General features: G+C 37.7%; 1 protein-coding gene across 1 annotated transcript in view; it reads right to left on the reverse strand.

Annotated features, from left to right (window-relative positions):
* AFF2 (AF4/FMR2 family member 2) overlaps positions 1-22037 on the reverse strand; it is a 449088-nt gene that overhangs the window by 152159 nt on the left and 274892 nt on the right. Inside the window, exons 5-7 of the mRNA XM_018552592.1 lie at positions 10622-10708; positions 9180-9216; positions 7846-7897 (exon numbers count right to left, since the gene is read on the reverse strand). Of these exons, the coding sequence (XP_018408094.1) occupies positions 7846-7897; positions 9180-9216; positions 10622-10708 (176 nt within the window). The remainder of the gene's footprint in view (positions 1-7845; positions 7898-9179; positions 9217-10621; positions 10709-22037) is intronic.

The following is a 22037-nucleotide window of genomic DNA, read 5'->3' on the forward strand; positions in this document are numbered from 1 at the left end:
ACAATAGTATTGTTTAACCAATCATATTATCTATTGATAATATAACAGACAACTTCTATTTGATACGTTGCTATGGAGGAAATAAAATGTGCTGACAAGGAACATGCTAACAGTAGGAGAGATCAAAGAGGTGGCCAGTCCGCTGCTGTTCCTTTACTGTCCAATCACACATTAAAAACAGGGTGGTGCCTATTTTTTTTTTGCTTAAAGTGGACCCTCACTTTCTGCACTGCTTTAGGTATACAGTAGTATGGTGGTTCTTCTCCTATCCCTTTGCATTGCTCAGCATTTTGCAATGACTATGAATACACAAGGTTTTTATAGGAGGAAACTGAACACAACTGAGCACCGCCAGCAGAATGTATTAAAGTGGAGTCTGAAGAGACCCATTGATAAAACCCAGGACAGTATGAATGAAAATGTCTACAGAGCACAGGTAGTGTTGCTCAATCCTGCTCTCTGTCTCATTTCAGCAACAAGTGCCAGTACTTCTAGTCTGCTTGTGATCAGGGGATCATGGGAAGTTATAAATAAGTACAAGAAATTACATTTAAAATGTAAAAGTTGTTTCCAATTAGAAGATATTTCTGACATTTGCCTTGAGTTTTAAATTGTAGCAAATGTATTGCCAAGATTATTTTGCAGACGGCATTTCCTATTCAGATTTATGTGTTATTCTTTCTGTGATATTGCCATGCTGTGAATTCTGCTTTATTTACACGAGCAAGGAGCCGGAATCTGTATATATTTTCTTTTCTGTGAAGCTGCCATACAACAGATCATCACTTCCCGGCTAATAAAAGTCACTTTATTGTTGCTGGGATCTTTCATGTGTGAAATCCATCATGGGCCATTATGAGAAGCCTGGGCATAAGAGCAGAAATGTGATAGTGCTGTAATATATGATCATGCTTCAGCTGATCGCACCATTAGATGATACAATACACATACGTGTTTCATGTTGCATCTCTTTACACAATTAAAAAACATATTTTCATGATTATCCTCTGTACTGAAAGCATGGCTCATTTAGCAACCTCCGCAGAAAAATTGCTCTTCACTTATAAAAAAGAAACAGTATACATGTCCTTGTTTATGTTTTATAGTACTCAGCTAATGAAGCGTGATATATTTTATTACAGAGTGTACATATATTTTATTTATACCTCCTTCAGGCACACTTATCACACTAACCTAACACTGGTGTCTATGATTAGTGTAGCTTAAAGCCTCAGCTACTTCAATAAATATATCAAAGGAATTAGCAAGAGTTCAGAGGATATTGAGAAGAGGATTATCAGAACAAAGGGGCAGAAAGGTGACAACAGCAAAGGACTTGCTACAATTTTTAGATGATCATCAATGACAGGAATTATGTCTTTGTGGGGATAAAGCAAGACATGAAAGTCTGAGGAATGCATCTGATACTAATATGTTAACAATGTAGAAACAGCAACACAAAGAGGAACTCATATGAATTAATGATGTGGAAATAGCTAGGTAATGATTAATTGGAAAAAAATACCTTTTTGCTTATGTCTATTACATGTATAGCCAAGCCTTCAGCTCTTGAAGCCCCCTCCTAAACTACAGCATTAGCCCCTCTTGCTGTGCTTGCCAGTATTTACTGGTCCAAAGTTTGGCCTCTTGGAAGCATGGTAAAATCTAAAAGATGAAATGGTTGTGTGGGTGTTGGGGTAGGAGGGTTGTGGTATTAAACCTAGAGATCACAGTTATATAGATTACAATTGTTCCTTGATATACCCTTTAATTGCTGTATAAATTCCGAACTGTTATCTAATGTTTGTGTATGTAGTGTATGTAAACACTAACAATGACTCATACTTGCTCTTTTCTGGTCTGTTAAATATACTATTGAAAGTGTTTTGTTTTAGCTGTTTGTTAAGTTCATTAAAATGTATATTATTTCTATCAGAAATTCAGAGCTGCCCTGTGTTGTGTTCACACTCCCTGCGCTATCTCAAGTAGTCCTCCCATTTGACTACAGAACAATGAATCCCTATTCTGTGGAAATGAGGAGAATGAGAGGGATTCAGTAGTTTGACAACAGACAACTATGCAGAGCAGAAAACAATTTTCGAAATTCCAGTCCACAAAAAAATACATATGTTGTCATTTCACAAGAGGACATTTTGAGCTGAATGTATTTCTGGCAGATCTACAGTTATTGTTCTTGTACTTGGAAGGTCTTTAGAAAAAAAGGTTTAAATATGTTTAAAACATAATTAAAAGGAATAGCTGGTGACCTTTCCATGAATGTTTAATTACTTCCTATTATAGGGTAACAACTGTTTCTCAATTGTTCCCCAATGTAGTCATCATATCACATATGCCCCTAATGGAGATAAAACATGGGACAGCAAAAGGCCCACTCGAATTAGAACACCAGAGTCAGAACAGAAAGCAAGGCTGTTTATGTCAGCGATTGTTCACCGAACCTGATCAATTATACTACAATTGTAAGTGATAAGTTTAACTGATCTTTTAATCAACATTTTAATCAATCTTAATGACCAATAATTCATGTTTTATCACAGAAGATATTGTTTGAATATCTTTTTCACAAGCTGATCAGATTCAATAGATGTATTATGCCATGTATGCTGAAGATCACATTTTGAAAGATAAAAGTAAATATGTCTAAATTGATCAGCAAAAAGAACTATGATCAGTCTGTTACATAATGCTGTACGTATGGTCTGAATAACATCTTGGTAACTTAAACAGGGCAAAAGGACACCATCACCATTATTTGGTAGCCATGTTGCTACTGCCCACATTTTATAGTGTTTTGCCATTGCATATAGAAAGCTGCCACCGGTATCTTTTAAGCTTAAAAAGGGTTCATTTTACAGCAGGACAGCAACTTGATTTGTGTAAACTGGAGTAGAAAACATATTTATGGGCATACCATTTAATGCCTTATATGTGCTGCCTGTTTTGTACTTAAAAAAGGGAAACATTAAAGGTACTTCATTGCTGTTGACATTTAAGGTAGATGTAAACCCAATCAATAAAACCTTTTTAAACGTAAGCAGGTACATTTAATTCCAAAAAAGGTTTAAATATGTTTAAAACATAATTAAAGGAATAGCTGGTGACCTTTCCATGAATGTTTAATTACTTCCTATCATAGGGTAACAACTGTTTCTCAATTGTTCTCCAATGTAGTCATCATATCACATATGCCCCTAATGGAGACAACAAGCAGCTGTGCCAACACAAATTGCACAGGCATGCTACACCTTTATCACTATCAGCATCCCATTAGGAAGCCGGTTGCCGATTCTGGATCGAGTGTACAGCAATTGGTTATGATACACAGTTCTTTAGAAAAGTAAATGTTATCCAGTTAGGGTACAGATCTACTTTAAAGAAAGAAATTCAATTTCTATAATTCCAGGGCGCAAAATACCATGCAGTGCCCAAGTTTATATCAAATTGACTTTATTATTAAAGTTCAAAGTATATGTATTCATCCTATTATTGTACATATAAGTAGTACCTTTATACAAGATGCTTATGGCATTTTGTACTTTGTAACATGAGATGAAATCAAATCTAATCCCATTCAGAGAAATAGGAAGGTAGCATCATACTTACTCTTTTGTGGCAACCCTTAAGTGTTGTTAAGTGAAAGTTAAACAGGTACTTTATGTAATAAGTATGCACTAGTACAGAAAACCACAGGTACATTGTAACTGTGTGTTATCATCTCTTTGAATAATAGACATAAGAATGCTGTATGAGGCAAGAACAGGTCCTCATTTTAAAAACAATTGGTTTGATTTACTAAAGGAGTATAGGGCTATAGCAGAGGTAATGTTCACTCTAAAAATAATGTATTCAATGTGCAAAGAGAATATTAGTAAATAAGGTGAACCTGTGTTTATTTTAAATGCCAAATCATGTGCTAGGGATATTAAAAAACAAAAAATTATTGTAAATGATTGGCTGATTGAAGCTAGCAATGCTTCATCCTATTTACCAAGCTTAGTGAACCGTCTCTCTTCCTCCAGCAAATTCACACCAATATATTAACTGGCCTTCTACTTCATATATGGCTTCTTCAGTTAGTTATCACAATCCATCATTCATCATGGTCATAGTAGTGTTTTCTAACAATATAGTTACAGGTTTTGGTGCAGATCTAATATCTAAAACTTTTGAGAGCAAAGGACTTTCTTAATAACAACTGAGCTGTTTTCTTCATTTACGCACATTCCCAAGCTTGATCCTCCTGTGAGCATCTCTAAGCTTTCCGGCATAAAATAATGAACTTTACAGTTATAACATCATGTACTAATATGTACTGCACTGTACTGTTAGTGCTGTCAAAGTAAACAACACACAGTAGGGAAAAGAAGTAACAGACAGGAACTATGCTAGCAGTCCTTAAAGTGCAACTGAAGCCTACTTTGTTTTTAAGTTTTGGATAGAGTGGAGAGGGATTAGAACATCTGTCAGGTTTTTATTACTGTTTGTGTCCTTGTTAGGGAGATTCACCCTCTCTGTTTGTCCTGGTGACTGTTATCAGTGAAGCTGTAAGTGAAAAAAAAAAATTTGGGGGCTGTCATCAGTACAGAAACAGATGGGAAATCTTCCACGTGGGACACTAATTCTATTGACCCTTCTGACCACCAGGCATTTCCCTCACTTTGGAGGGATTTGCTCTTTGGAGGCTTCAGAATTGAACCTTTTTTTTTTTTTGCATATATCTACTGCTAGCAAGCCCGTCATATGCAAAAACATAAAAAAATTAAAAAGTTACCAAACAGGTTATTACTTACCTCTGTCTCCACCACTTGCTTCCGCCTGAAGATCTGAAGAATCTTAAGCGGCCATGAAGGATCATGGGGCGGGCGCATGCGCAGTAGAGATCTTTGGCCGTGGGAAGTAGAGAGACATAGGGTAAGTCAATGCACGCAGCCTGGCAGCGTGCATATGCACAGACACCATGGGACAAAGAAGACACAGCAGTCAGCGCTGGATCATAGACCAGCACCAGCGCTGGAGGGACTCCTGAAAACCACTCGAAAGAAAAAGATGATCGGATCAAGAGGCATCATTTAATGTAAGTCCTTAAAGCAGCATGGGGGGATGTGACTTTAATGTCACTTTAAGTCTGTTTTTAAAATACTCCTGGACTGTCCTATAAAGTTTATGTAGAGCCAAAACTTTATCTAATTTTTGGATATAGTATAAAATGGTCAAACCCCTTTCAGCCTTTTGCTGTGTGTTTCTCATTGGGGAGATTTTCCTTCAATTCCTTTCCCAGAAACACTGCAGGAGTCTTAAACATTTTAGATTTTACATCACTCTTTGTACCTGAGAAAATGGTCAACAGGACCAAAAGATAGAGGAGACACATACAGTAATAACATTCTGACAAGAGGTGCTAACCTTAAAACATTGAAATGCTTTAATGTTACAAGTAGGGATGCACTGAATTTTCAGCAAGTGCACATTTGTTGGCAGATGCTGCGGGGATCGGTGGGGACACAGAGCAGTGCCCAGCAGTGAGGAGAGAAACTTTCAGGAGGCCGAGTGGGGTGGGGAGGAGAGTGCTGTCGCAGGAGGCTGAGCTCTCCTCCCACACCACTCCGCTCCTGTGAGAAGCAAATCAGGATGGAGAGCAGTGCGGGGACGAGACAGCTATCAAAGGAGGCTGAACCAGTGGTGCAGGGAGGAGAGCGGTGTCAACGGTTTCACAGAAGGCTGAGTGGGCAGTACGGGAGGAGAGCTCAGCTTCATGTGACACAGCTGACTGTGCTCTCCTCCTCGCACCTCCGGCTCAGCCTCCTGTGACAGGCGAGTAAGGATGGAGGGCGGTATACAAACACTCAGCGATAGTATTCTTACTGTGTCCTCAGTTATGAATAAACAGGAAGTGCTCTACATCACTTCCTGTTCATTTATGATTGTGGACATAGTAACTGCTACTATCTTCACATAACTTGTGTGTTACTGTAGCGCAGTAGAGTGAATGAAAGTGATACCATTGCATTTTATAATATGAAATCACCCCCTGACACTGCACAAGTTAGCTAAATGTTTCTTTGTAGCCTTACATAAAACAATATGCCTTAAAGGAGGTAGGAGGAAAAGGTAAGCATTATCCTTATTATAATGAATAGAGTATTCGTGGAGGAAGTTTTATTTAGTCCCTCCCATACCAAGATAGTTACATCACCTATATGGATTGAGTGCCACATCTTGTTGTTAAGCTCTGAACCTTTCTATACAACTTATTTTCAAGGGCCTGTGTAGACGGGCTTTGGGCTTGTGTTGATTGCATCGGTTTGACATCAGTTTAAGACACTTCTGAGATCATTATAAATTAATTGACAGTTGCATCTGACCTGCAAGTGACCTCCTTCTGACCTGCCTAAACTGGGTTTTGCATTCCTATAGACTTGTGCGGAAATGCAAAATCTGCTTAAAGCAAACAAAAGCCTGTCAACACAGACTCTAAAGGTTTTCTATCACTTATGGTAACTTTTTGGAGTAACTTTTGCTCTTAGATGTTAAATGACTCTTTATCTGTCTTCCCTTGCTCTTCTGTAGGCTAACCTGCTAGTGCTGCTAACAGACAAGGTTTAGAAGCAGACGGAAATAGAGTCCAGTGAACTCTATTGAACAGAAAATCATCAAATAACTTACCTATTACCCATTTCTGTCCATCTGGTTTTACCCTGTTTTATGTGGGCTTAAGCAGTTTCTGTACAAAATTGTAACTTTCCTTGCTAAAATTAAATGTGTGACTGCTTAGCCTCGGTTCTATATATTTCTATGTTGAGGACTAGAATAACAGCATGTTGTTGTCTCAAAAAAGCTCAGAAGTCCTTATTTTACAGGCAGTTCTTGTCCAAACCTTAAAAAAATATTATCCTATGGCACTGTTTACTAGCCATCAGAGTATCAATTTCTCATTACTGAAGGAATGCAAAACCTGTCACTGGCAGAGTGGTCGTATGTCCTCAATGACATCATGCAACCTGAGACCTGATGCTACTGGACAATGGAAGGCTTTACTTTGTTCAGTCATCCTAATAATGCTGCATTGCCCACAGACGCTATGGAGGTTTTCAGCAGCTTATACAGAAATTACCCCAAAGAAGGAATTGGGCCTTTGGAATGCCTTGGCCTACTAAAAGACACCTATTAACTTTCCGGACTCTGGCACAATGCTTTTGACCTAACTTTACAGATAGCCTTTAACAGGTTTCTGGTCCCAGCAATCGCTTGTATTCTATTGTTACATACCATTTTGTGTGGTTGCAGCCATTGCTAACCATATCCCTCAGCCATATTATGTACCCTCTTGACTTATTTTACTTTCTATAAATGTATGCATTAAAATCTCAATAAAGACATATTCATACAAATATGACACTTCCAAACTACAATAAAACATTTGGAAGAAAAGAGGAAAGACTCTACTAACCCTTAAGCTGGCAATAGACAGCTCAAATATTGGCTGATTCCTGCTCTATCGACATCCCTGCCAAATGAGAATGCCTCAGTGACCGATAAGCAGGTTATCATTAAATAAAGATACAGCAATGGGGGCAGGCATAGCCCTCAGCGATTTCAAGCCGTTTGTAACAAAATGAAACAGGAAAGATTCTCAAAGACTTGCATCATTATAACTTTGTTATTCTGCTTTTACATGTTTTGTTTAGCATACCCATTAATGTTTGCTAGCAAACACTGTATATTGTTGTACCCGAGTACATTATATGGAAAATTTATAAAACAAGATTTAAAAAAAAGAAATGTAGCTATATGATAATAAGTAAAGAAAAAATAAATACAACTTACGACTTCTGTGCGACGGATTTCACTTGAGGTTTGTTTGTAACATCACAACGCTCTAGAAAAGAAAATCTGCATATTAAAACAGCATCCACCATATAATGCATGAACCACACTCTCTATGTTTGTGTTTCTCATTTTGTCAGCTCAACATCATTTATTATTGGAACACTGTATAAGATAAAGCCCTGCTGATGTAAATTATTATCAAGAACTATGCTCTGTCGTACCCCAACATGTGCCATTGCAGATGTTTTATTTACATCTCTCACATAATTAAAGATGGCTATACAATAGAAGCAACCTTTATATGAGTAAAATACATTAAATAAGTAAGACTGCAAAGTTATAGTAATTTAAAGTGAACGAAAAGGCATTTTTTTCTAGTTTTGGAAGTGTGAAAGGGTTAGGCCCTCCAGCAAGTTTTTTTTTTTTGGTATGTATCCCTGCTTGGGAGATTCAACCTCTCTTGTCCTGGAGATCATTACCAACAAGATGGAAAGTAAGGTGAAATCCAGACTTTGGGCAGATTTCCTCTCACTTCCTGTTCCATCTCCAAGACAGGATATCAAGGGAAATTTCTGCTGAAAATGAAATGTTACTTGCGTGGTTGTCATGCTAATCCCCTGTCCTCAATACTTTTTTTAATTACTGAACCAGCATTCAGATGAGAAGTTTTGCCTTCCTTTCTGCATAATTGTTCAGCATAATTGTACCAGCAAAGGCAGCCTATGTGTTTTTCATATGACAGGTTTCCTTTAAAAAGAACCAGACATAATCGAATATATATGCAATAGTATTTAATAATATTTAATTATCAAATAAAACATCAAAATCTGACAGACATGACTAGTGAGCTCCTGAGCCCAGCATAAGAAGCAAACAAAATTTATATATGGAAGCAAAAACTAGTTGCCCTTGGAATAGGTTTTAACCTACATGCAGGCTTTTTATATATAGGATTTAAACAGCAAAAATAGTTGTTTATGCATAGGGGCCGTTAGCAAAAGAGCTTAAAAAATTAAAGTGCAACAAGAAGTATATACATTATAAGTGAAAATCAGAGCGGTGAGCCTATAAAATACAATAAAGTAGTGGCTGTGAGAAAAAGGAAAGGTGAGGTACTATAAAGCTTATAATACTGTCACAGCAATGGAAAAAAAAGAAAACAATAGCATGAAAAACAATATGAAACAAAGACAATATGTGTTTTGTTGTGTAACTCCTTGCAAAAGTTTATGCAGTTCTCTACCTGAAGTACTAATAAAGCAAACATCTTGCAGCACAAATTGCATTGTAATCTAGTACAATATAATTACGTAGGGGAGAAAAATACCTACTTTGAATGCTGTATCCTGAGGTCAGATGTGTAGAGTCCTGTAAAAATAAACATAAATAAATTAAACCAGTAATCCACATATCATTTAGATGTAAAGATTTAGGTCACATAGCCAAAGGCTTGAGTATTATCTCTTTCTATCAATCACATTTTAACCTTATCTAAAAGTCATATGGATTGAGTGGGGATTAAATGATAAAGATAAATAACTAACACGTAGACGGATATAATTATTTAATGTGTCAAACATACATAATTTTTATGTCAGCCTAACATTATAGAGCTATAATTATCACAAGCATAGTCAACTGTATTGGCAACTTGATAAAGTGATGATTTTCCATATGGCACTTCAGCAAACAGAACAATAAATGAGTCTATGTACATAATCTTTTTTTTTTTATAACTATTGTTTTATACCAATACTAGTTATCAAATTACAAAATCAATGAATGCTTACTTACATGTTTCTTTAGGTTAGAGAAGAGTGGTGAAGAGTTAGAAACTTTGTCAGCTTTGTATTGTCTTTTGTGACCCTAATGAATAGAATTCCCCTTACCTCGTGTTCTAATATCCATGACCTTTGCAAGAAGGGTGCAAATAACTCCCTAATGAGAAACCAGACAGAACTAAGCACCTTCCAGAGGTTTTAATCGTTCCCCACTCTAACAGAAAATGTTTTATTCCTGTCTGGGTTACTGATGGATAAATTTCCTCTCGATTTCTTTGTTGACAAAAAACTCACAAACGGGGACATAGGCAGAAAGTATGTTGACTGAGGATATAACCGATCCCGACTCTCTTCACAACCAGAATATAATTCATATAAGAAAATAGAATTATAAAAGAATCCTCTAGAAAAAAACATAAATGTCTTGCATTGTGGACCACACAAATGCTTCCAAAAATCTTAAATTTGATTCCCCTATTTATACAGCAGTGATATATTTAACACAATTTAGTGTTCAACAACTCTTTACTATGCCTGTGGATCTCACCATCTATTCTATACCACAGTTTTAAGACACAATAGGATCAATTTGGGTAAGAGCCAGTTACCCTCTTCCAATTTATTTTGGCCCTTAGCTTTTGGCTCAGGTTTTTTGGGCAGTAGATACTACTGCTGTTCAGTCTAACAATAAGCAGTTTCCAGTAACTACAAGCAGGTGGGCTAATCCTTAATGTGCTGTATTAATTTGTGTTTCAGTGAGGTTTACTAGGTTTGTTAATGAGAACTGCAACATTTTAGGGAGATGTGACTGCCCTGATTGTTTACTTGTAGAATTATATTTACCATATACAAGCTTCATGTACATTACCATGACTGCATGAGCCCCAGCAAATGCCCTTCCTTCTCAATTCACAATGTACCCTACTTAACTATATGTACTACATTCAGATCATTAAAATACCTTTATTTTATGTGTAAAAATATTAACTTACTTTATTGGAAATGGGAAACTTGGACTGCTCAGTTTTACAGGGGGTATGGATAGCTGTCAGAGGTGGAGGCCATGAATGTGTCATTTCCTGTTAAAAAAAAACCCCAAACAAAAACAGATATTAGAAGAAAACATGAGGTTGGTTGTTACATCTGAAACAAATGAACAACCCAAAATTACTATCTTCAAACAGTTAGTATAAGTCTCAAAGAGGCTTGTTGGACCTGACTAATATGTTTCTAAAAGCTTTGCTTGTCACTCCAAAAAAGTGTCCCACCTCGACCATCAAAATAATCACTAAAGTGTATGTAAACCCCAAAACAAACAGTTTACCCTCCTATGGATCCTGCAATCACTTGTCTAATTGCCTCGTCCCCCTTAATGCTTAATTTTACCTATACCATACAAATTGGGTTTTTCTGAGGCATACATACAACTTTGTAATACTGTTAAAACATATATAATTTATTGTACCGTGTTAAAATCCAGCATTTTTTGTACAAATTGTCTTAAAAATTCATATACTTTTCCAGAACAGTCCCCTAGTTTAGTTGCTTTCATAAAGCTACAGCCCTTGTTGAACTCTAGGTATCTTAGTTACATGTACATGTATATATAAACATCTGGTTATTATTCAATATATATCGGGCTTGTAGTTCCTTTTCTCCGATGCATTTTGCATCATAGCTTTATCAGATTAGCTTTTTTCATGGAAGCAGCTTCTGTAGTGGAAGACTACTCTTGTGGTGAGCAGCCCAGGCAAAGCCAATAGAATTTAATAGTGTTTTGGCTTATTTTGTTGAAAATGTATGTCTATGGCCTCACACCTACCGTTTGGAGCCTAGTACAGTAAGTTTGCTAGGACTACAGAATACCACCCCCACTCCTTAACATAGTGGGGAGGTGCTTTGAAGTCCGCATAGATAGCTGGGAACAATCTAAGAGAAAACAGTGAAGAGCCAGAAAACTTGGGAAGTTAAGAGCTCACTAGATTACTGTCAGGATCAGCAGGTATTTTTTTTATAGAATTATCAAACAGACATAGCAGAGCACTTGCAACTGTATATTTACCAGATAAGGGAGAGCAAATAAGAGAATAGTAACCCTATTACTCAACATTTCAATAAGAATCCTTAATAGATAAGCATGAATGGTTTTCACAGATGATGCCTTAAACACAATCCTTCATTCCTCTAGAGAGTTATTTTGCATTATTATGACCATTTCATGCTAAATGATTAAAGGTTTCCTAGTACTCCCCAATTAAAATGGAAAATAGATCTTCAAAGAAACCATAGCACATCAGATATCTCTGCAATGACTTTGTTTTTACTGTAAAGACACACTAAGATATCCACAGATTTAAACAAGCGGTGGCACACAAAAGCATACAAAGAAGATCAGATGCCTAATGCGTGACTAGCCTTTGTCAGAACGATGATCAGAACAAGTTTTCATATGGAGGAAAAACTAATATAGCAGTGGAGATCCATTAAAGAATCACTGAATACACTATGCTATCTAGGACAGGAAACTCAGCTGTCCTTGTCCATTACTATTCTTTTCTCTAATTTAAGATTCGATTAGTGGATTTTAATGTAACTCTAAATTCTAGAGAAACAAATTATTTATGCACTTCTGGAAGTAGAAAATGTTCCTTAATTTTTAGGATAATTTGTGTCATTTCTTTTGATAAGGCAATATGTAGGACGAGTCAGGCTTCACAGTCAGGAAGGTAATTGACAGGGAAACAGTAACCAACATAACATTTATAACATGGCCTTGAAAGAAACAGAAACATTATTAGACTAGACATCAGTGGAGCCACTTGGTTGTAGAAGTTCAGGGCTCTTTTTTCAAATATTTTGTTTAACATAGAACTATCTATCTATCTATCTATCTATCTATATATAGGTGCCTTTCACACCTTTACCTGGCCAGTCTAAACTTCTTTGCTGAATAAGCCTGTTCACAGAGATCAGTAGTTCAAGCTGGAATGTAACTCCATGATGACATCACAGAGCTGGTGGATGTTAGAGACCTTGCGCTCCTCCACCTTCCATTTGAGGATCCCCCACAGATGCTCAATAGGGTTTAGGTCTGGTGACATGCTTGGCCAGTCCATCACCTTTACCCTCAGCTTCTTTAGCAAAGCAGTGGTCGTCTTGGAGGTGTGTTTGGGGTCGTTATCATGTTGGAATACTGCCCTGCGGCCCAGTCTCCGAAGGGAGGGGATCATGCTCTGCTTCAGTATGTCACAGTACATGTTGTCATTCATGGTTCCCTCAATGAACTGTATCTCCCCAGTGCATCACTCATGCAGCCCCAGACCATGACACTCCCACCACCATGCTTGACTGTAGGCAAGACACACTTGTCTTTGTACTCCTCACCTGCTTGCCGCGACACACGCTTGACACCATCTGAACCAAACAAGTTTATCTTGGTCACATCAGATCTCAGGACATGGTTCCAGTAATACATGTCCTTAGTTTGCTTGTCTTCAGCAAACAGTTTGCTGGCTTTCTTGTGCATCATCTTTAGAAGAGGCTTCCTTCCGGGACGACAGCCATGCAGACCAATTTGATGTAGTGTGAGACGTATGGTCTGAGCACTGATAGGCTGACCCCCACCCCTACAACCTCTGCAGCAATGCTGTCAGCACTCATACGTCTATTTCCCAAAGACAGCCTCTGGATATGACGCTGAGCACGTGCACTCAACTACTTTGGTCAACCAATGGCGTGGCCCGTTCTGAGTGGAACCTGACCTATTAAACCGCTGTATGGTCTTGGCCACCATGCTGCAGCTCAGTTTCAGGGTCTTGGCAATCTTCTTATAGCCTAGGCCATCTTTATGTAGAGCAACAATTATTTTATTCAGATCATCAGAGAGTTCTTTGCCATGAGGTGCCATGTTGAACTTCAAGTGACCAGTATGAGAGAGTGAGATCGTTAACACCAAGTTTAACACACCTGCTCCCCATTCACACCTGAGACCTTGTAATACTAACAAGTCACATGACCCCGGGGAGGGAACATGGCTACTTGGGCCCAATTTGGACATTTTCACTTAGGGGTGTACTCACTTTTGTTGCCAGTGGTTTAGACATTACTGGCTGTTTGTAGAGTTTTTTTTGAGGGGACAGCAAATGTACACTGATATACAAGCTGTACACTAACTACTTTACATTGTAGCAGAGTGTCATTCCTTCTGTGTTGTCACATGAAATTATATAATAAAATATTTTTTTTTAAATGTGAGGGGTGTACTCACATCTGTGAGATACTGTACTTAATGGGATTATTTACATCTACACCTCAGAGGCAACTTACCATGGGCATAGGGACATTATTTGTATGTCTGTTTGTACTTAACAGCTGATACATTCCACTAAAACGTATAAAGGGCAAAAAACTCAAACAAACAGATTTCAGTTTACCATTATCAGTACAGTTAATGTATTTAGAATAAGTTTTTTGTGTTATTGAACAAGCCCATACATCAATTCTGTGAAGAGACATATGGCATTAATGAGCACTAACATCTGAAGTTCAAAGAGTGCCCCAACAACATATACATGTCTACAATATAGCATAACAAATGAAGATTTTTTTGTGGTCATAGATCTACATTATTTTCCATTTTATATGCATTTTGACATGCTGCAAGTAAGCTATTCATCTTTTTTTTCTTTCCAGTAAGACAGCCAAATATTTGACAATTAAATGTGAAGTAGGCCAAACACAACTCAACATGTGTAATGGTTTAAAGTGGAATTGGGTGGACGTCAAGTCACTGTATAAAAGCTGGCCTTAATTTATTTCCACATTATTTGAACTTTACATAATTCTAAAATCATGTCAACTGATCCACAAGATATTTGGATTAGAGGGCCAGAAAGCGCTATTTTTATCATGCTGAAGATTAAACAAATACTTGATATCCACCAACTTGCTGGCTCCCATGTTAACAAAGTTTTTAGATGAAGTAATATCGGCATCTCCCTCTAAGCATAATGTTCAAAAGCTATGTAATTAGTTGCACATGTTTTAGTTGTTGCAGTTGGTCACGCTCCCTGTGCTCAGTTAAGAAGGCAATGTTTTGTTATTTCAAGCCCTAAGGTGCATACAAAAATGAGCATATATTTTAGGCAGATTCACACATTTTTTTTCCATATCTCTCAGGAAAAAAGTACAGAGTTACGAAAAGACCCTTGAATGGAATAAATTAGGGTATGGAATAAATTAAGGTACAGTATAAAACTAAACTGAATATTTTACATTGAACAAAATGTACTGAAGCCAATCTGAGAATTTCTAAGAGAAAATATTTTGCAAATGTTATACAGTTTTAGAATGATTGACTGAGGCAATGTCCTTGCAAGGCACCTGGAGGTCCCTTGGCAGCAAATACAAATTATATCAAAATTGGTAAAACCTATTTTACAAACATACTTTGCACGTAGCGCAGTGTGTTAAAGGTATAAAAGGAAGTACCAGCACTGTTTTAATTTATTTTAAATGTACTTTTTGTATATGAAAAATACATAACAAAATCTTATATTTATTTTAACAATGTTTGTGGAAGCAGCATTTTAGTATTCTATGAATATAAGTGGCAAACAGCTATGGATAAATTTAATAGAATACCCTTTTTCTATCAACAATGCAATCCTGTTAAAACAAACAAATAAGTTCATTAATTCAACTATGAGTTTCCGTTACTGCTTAATGTATACACTATAGTGTATTTTTAGTGTGAAGATGTTTTAATTGATTGGTTTAACTTAAAGTATGTAATTTGCTTTTATTTTGAATAGCACAAGGAATGGCTAAAACATCTGCCAGTTTTTTGTTGCCTTCCTTGTTCAATTAGGGAGATTTCCTTTACTTCTTGTCCTAAAAATGCAATAGAAAGTAATAGGAGTGCTCTGCAAAGTGAGGGAAATACCATCTTAGATATAGTATACACTGGAGATTGCCGAGATTTTGTCTCTTCTCCTGTTATGGTGGCTACTTAAAGTTGGGGATTTTACTTCAAGAGAGGGTGAATTTACCTAATAGGGGATGCAAGCAATGATAAAACCTCAGTGAGCCCTACATAATAAGTTATAGAGCCCAATGAAAATTTGAATCAATCCATATTAAAGTAAAAGACAGCCAACACATTTTGGGGGTTTAAATATTCCCCCTATATTTGGGCTACAATACAAACAATATAAGTAAACATGGGCAATTATTATATATCATGAAAAACAGAAAACAGTTATATACAACACCAGTGGTATCTGATTAAATGTTAAATGAACTAAATAACCATAAAATAGAGCTAATCATTGGTGGACTGTTAAAACATCTCATATGGTTTACTAATGATGTATCCTGAATGTTACTACTAGGAAAACAATTATTGCTGCAAACCATAACAAGTGTACACCAAGAGCAATGAAACTGAAGGTGAGGAAAGCAGAAAACTGAGGGAAGGGAGTTACAGCAATGGCACTGCAAGGGAGGAACTTGGGAGACCAAAGGGAAGAGAGAAACTAATAATGACAGGTGCTACTCCCTAGGGAATTGGTTAAAGACCTTAGAACCAGTAAAAAGTCACTTGCACTCCAAAGCGATGCCTAGTCAATCTCTTTATTGACTATGGTAGTGTAACATCTCAAAGCGACGTTTCAGAACCAAGTGGTCCCTTCTTCAGGCAAACCTTCTTATATTTTCCTGAAGAAGGGACCACTTGGTTCCGAAACGTCGCTTTGAGATGATACACTACCATAGTCAATAAAGAGATTGACTAGGCATCGCTTTGGAGTGCAAGTTACTTTTTACTGGTTCTATGAGATCTGCTGTCGCTGCTGCACCCACCCTGTTTTATCGGGACTTTCCGGTCAGGAGTGCGGTGGGACATATTGAATCATTGGTTAAAGACCTATCACCTCCATTTACAAGCGTCTCCATCAGCATGGAATTATTTAATCTCTTTAGCCTCCCAGTCCACCTTGATTAGAGAAGTACATATACCCTTGGAGTATTTGGACCTTCTGATCTCTGACTTCCCATTTAATATCTGGACCCAACATGGTCTTCACTCCAAGTCCACCTTGTCCAAAACATGATGTGTGGACCTTTCCAATAAATCCTATGCTACCGTATCCCGTGAATTCAATTTACCATCTAACCTTTTTTTTTCCAATATTTGCACATTTCACACTTTACTCCTGGCCTGATTTATGGTCTCCCTCACCAGGTATGGAAGTTTTATTTTGAAGATTTCCACAAAAGAAGGGGTATATCATTGTTCTATTCTGTGCTACAACTTAAATCTGATTTTATGAAACTCAAGCACGTTACTTCTTGGAAAAGAGACCTCCAACTTTCATTTACTGCATCTCAATGGTTTTATGCATTCTCCTCCACCCCTAAGGCCACTAAATGTGTATATTTATTGGATCTCTCCCATGAAGTGTCACTACAATGGTATTTCCCTTCACAGCTTCTAGACAACATGTAACCCTCCACATCCCCCCTTTGTTGGAGAAGCTGTGGAAACCAGGGGAGTCTATATCAAATACTGTGGGAATGTCGTTCTTTAAAGAGTTTGTGGCATGACATTTTTTAGAAGATCTCTGCTATATCTGGGATTTTTATGTCTCCTAACCCTGCATTAGCTACCCTTACTATTGGTATTGAGCACTTCCCTGCCCATGTTCGAAATATTGTAGTACATATATTGTTAGCTGCTAAATTAAATATAGTCAGACATTGGAAAAGTAATATAGCCCCCTCAATAGCTGAAACTATCCCCATCCTTACTCTACATTATCACTATGAAAAGATTATGGCTTTCTGGGAGGGCAGTATAAAGAGCTTTGACTGCAAATGGAGTCTATGGGTTTTGTGGTCTAATTTGTCATCCTCCTCTGTATCTGTACTTATAATTGTATTTACAATTGTTTTTCTTGTTTTCTTCATTTTGTTGTTCTCCCTATTTCGCTCATTGTTGAAATTGTTTTATTGTACAACTGACTGATTACAAGTACCTATCTGATTTAATTGTTTGGTAATCTGTTTGAAAACTTTAATAAAAAACCATTGAAATAAAAAAGGGACAAATGGGAGGCGTTACAGTAATGGAGCTGAAGGGGAGGAAAATAATAACCCGAGGGGAGAAGCTAAAAATGGCAGGTGGGAGCAGTTACAGCATGGGGCTTAAGGGGAGGAAAATGGGAGACTGAGGGGAGGAGATTAGATGGCAGGTGGGAGGGGTGAAAACTGACAGGCAAGGAATAGAAGAGGGTGGCAGATTCCCTTTAATCCTTCGTCTGGTGCTAAACTAAGATATTAGTTTGGGATGGGTTTAATCTTTCTGTTCATGCTTTACACTAATAGACAAATAACAGACGTCATTTAGACATGTAGATGGAAAACCTGGCAATTTCTGGTCATTGAGGTATTTACCTCCAAAGGCTGTGCTTTTTTGCTGACATATTATAATATACAACTTAATAATTTTTACTATTTTGCATGGTAAACAGCAAAACTGTTAATTTTTGGGTGAACTGCAACAAATGCCAGATTTTTTCATTTTCCAGTTTTATAAATAAATTCATTATATACACATATTTATGACAAATCAACAAGACAACAGTATCTTTTTTATCAGATTTACACTCTGCAAAGTATATGTGGAACTAAGATCACATCTTTGATTTGAGATCAAGGTAACAAATACAGATAAGTACAAATATGCATATGCTATATAAATATTTGTGTGTTCAAACTGTATTACAAATAGGTTATGCACATATCATTCTTTAATGACAGCTTGTAAAAAATATATATATGTATACGGAGGAAGGGCTCATTTAACAAAGCAAACCATTACTAAGATGGCTGCAACACATTTCGTAAATCTACTTCTTTGATGCCTGGTTCATCCTTCCAAAAGGGAGTCTTTCAAAGGCCTCCCTGACATTCAGATAATGCAATAATGCTCTATGTATATTACAATATAAGCCAAAGAGATATTAAAATGGTTGCCAAGTCTCAATGGTACAAACAATTCCATCTCTGGAAGAGCACAATTTATGTGGTTTTCATAACTGCAAGTTTTTTTCCTTGTCTGCTGGGAGTTAGGCTGAGTTTGTAGATGTTACTAAGACAGAGCTTTGCAGAACACACGGAATTGTTTGTTCACAGAGATAGAAGTACAAATTAATCACTGGCATATGACAAGTGGAACATGACATTTGCTGGCATGCTATGTATTAGAAACATAGAAGCTGTGTATAGTTTTTCAACTAATGATGATTCTATAGCGCCTTTTGGCTTACACTTCCTGAAATCACTGCTTGGAAAAAACAGTTGCTTCAATGAACTTGCTGTCATTTTAAATGGGTTTAAAATGAAAGGAAACCCTTTAATTTGTTTTTTTTAAACAAGTAAATATAAAATATAATACATATTTATTATTTACCCCTTCCAGACAGCAGATGGCAAGTGTGAGTTAGTTACTCTTGTGTTTCTCATATATAGTAAACTCTCCGTTATCCAGCACCCACAGGGATAGATATATTCTGTATATTCTAAAATGACTCTACTTCCCAAGCTCCTTTATTTCTTTGTTCCCTTCCTGTCGCCATTCCCCGGTTTGCATTGCGGTCTATGCAAAAATCACATAATGTCATTCATTTGGGGCAAGAAACACACCCGGGAATCTAGGAAAACTATGTTTCAGCATTGTAACCATGGGGGCCTTGGTGTTCCTTTCCTCACCAAATATTATAAAGCCTCCCATATTGCAACTATTGCTTCCCTCCATGTTACGGTGGACCCGCCTTTATGGGTCCTTCTGGAAATACCATATATACACGCTCACTCCCTTCAAGCTCTACGCTTGTTGCCTGGTCACTTGCGCCCATCTCCTTTTAGTCCCCTTCTTTGCCATACTCAGAAAATCCGGGATTCGGTTAAATTTGCTTCTTCTCTTATTTCTTCTTATCTCCACCTCACTATACTTTTGGACAATCCCATGTTCCACCCAGCAATTGAGGATCATGCTGCCTTTCAGTGGTGGACAGCCCATGGCTAACTCACAGCTTCTCATTTCATGTGCGATTCCAAGGTGCTCTCCTGGAACACCATAGTCTCCAAATCCCAGCCCCCACCCAGGGAATTATTTCACTATCTTCAGATTCTCCACTGGATCTAATCTCTGATTTTAGGTAACAACATATCTGTCTCCCTCACGCCTTTTGAGCACTAAACGGCCCTCTTCACCCAAACTCATTTCCCTACTTTATTCCCACCTCAATCCTTTTTGTCTCTTTCAACAAACACTTATATCTTGGTGGTTGGCGTCGAGATTTAAATGAAACCAAATCATTAGAAGATTGGTTTGATGTGGTGATGTTATGCATATTTGGTGGTCTTGTCCCTTTGTTATTCGCTTTTGGATGAAAATGTATAGGCTCATTTATTCTTTATTCCATACTTAGCATTCAGAGGAATCCCTGGCATGCCCTACTTCATCATGGGGTTGACTGCTTGCACCACACTCAACAACAGCTGGTAAACTTTATCTTTTTAGCAGCTAAACAAGCCATTGCACATTCCTGGAAGAAGCAGCCTATTCCCTACAAGGAATTTAAACTGCTCATGCAGGGATTCTTCGTGAATGAGCAACTCTGAAGTATCCTCATGGGTACTCTTAAGAAATTTGAGAAGGATTCCCTTTTCACTTCCTGAGTTGAACCCTTTTATAGCTCTTCTTTTTTCCTACCTATGTCTGAGGCTGCAGCTTTCTTTTCTTTCTCTCTATCTTCTCTTCTTTCCTTTGCTTTAACTTTTTCCTTTCCTCTTTTGGACTTATTTTCTCTCTTATCTTCCACCTATATAAAGACCTTTCCAAAGGCACTCTCGGACATAGGTGGGGCGTATATTTCGTGTAATCCTATTCTTCAGATTTCCCATTAGGTTTTTACATTATGTGTCTTTTGGTTGATGTTTTTGTTATGATATTTTACATTTTCTTTTCACTTACCATTCTCTGTGTTGTTCTTTGAAAACTTTAATACACATATTGAAATGAAAACCCAATGTCAGACTCTTTATTTGATGCTCACTCAGGGGCTCAGTAAGGGCTATAGCATCAACTGAGTCTGATTCTGCAGTCTTGCTTTACTAAGCCCTAACGCCATTGGGCTAAACATACAGCACAGGGTCACGTGAATTTAAAACATACCTACATAAAGAAGACATAGGGGCTGATTTACGAAGCCCAACACGCACACGCGCAGGCTGCGTGCGCATTTTAACCCGCAGAAATGCATTTACCAAGCGAACACGAAATGGGAGGGGGGGGCCGCTTGGCCAGGATGTTTGCATTGCTGTATGTGGATTAATTCCACTCACTTGATGCAGGATTTGAACCGGGGAAATAGGTGTTGTGTGGCAGGCCCTCTAACCGCTCAGCCACTGGGCTTCCCTTTGCTGTTTGTTGGTTGTTGCACATCCCTATTGAATCCTCGGCATTTTAACACGCCATGCGCGCGCGTTGGTAGTATTTATCAAGCATCTTTATAACCTGCATACGCTTCCGCGCCAAGCGTATACGCGCGCGCGCGCAATCGGCGTGTTTTTGCATGGCGTGTTTGTGAGGTTAGTAAATCAACCCCATAGAGTATATACTTACCTTTTTGGTTGCCTTTTTCTTTAAAAGCCATCACTTCACTGCTCACTGTTCTCTGCAAATATTTACACATTTGTGAGTGTATAAATAACCTGCTCTCAAACCGTTCGCTGTGGTTTATCCTGAAGGGATGTACATCACTACAACGCATACAAGCTAGTCGAATGCTGTGACTAGTGAAGCAGCAGCTTTTCAAGAAATAGGCCACCAGAAAGGTACGAATATACAGTGTTCTTTTTGCAGGTATGTTTTACATACAAGTGACCCTGTGCTGACAGGGTTACTTAAAGAAAGATTACCAAATGCTTCCTTTTGGCACTTAGTTCTAAGACTGATCACTGGTACAATAGCCTAGAAGTTAAAGTGATTCTGTCACTAAGATAGAAAAATTCTCACAAATATGCCCTCTGCAAATAAATTATAATACACTACTGTGTTCAAGAAAAATTGCTGCTGGAAGAGCCTTTAGAATCTGACACTTTCAGGAGTTTATAATTCCTGGTCTCCACACTGCACTCAGTGGTTCCTCCTGTTGGCACCTACTTCACTACAAGATAAAGTAATGACATAGGAGCTGACATAGCGAATCACTGAGCACAGCGGGGCACGGAGAAATTGAGAGTAAACTATTCTTGTAATGGGGACATGTGTGAGCATTCCTATTATATTGACTTTTTTTTGGGGGGGGGGGGGCGTGACAACGCAAATAACACACAGTTTTG

Source organism: Nanorana parkeri, unplaced genomic scaffold, assembly GCF_000935625.1.
Source record: "Nanorana parkeri isolate BGI_ZX_2015 unplaced genomic scaffold, ASM93562v1 scaffold93, whole genome shotgun sequence".
Lineage (NCBI taxonomy): Eukaryota > Metazoa > Chordata > Amphibia > Anura > Dicroglossidae > Nanorana > Nanorana parkeri.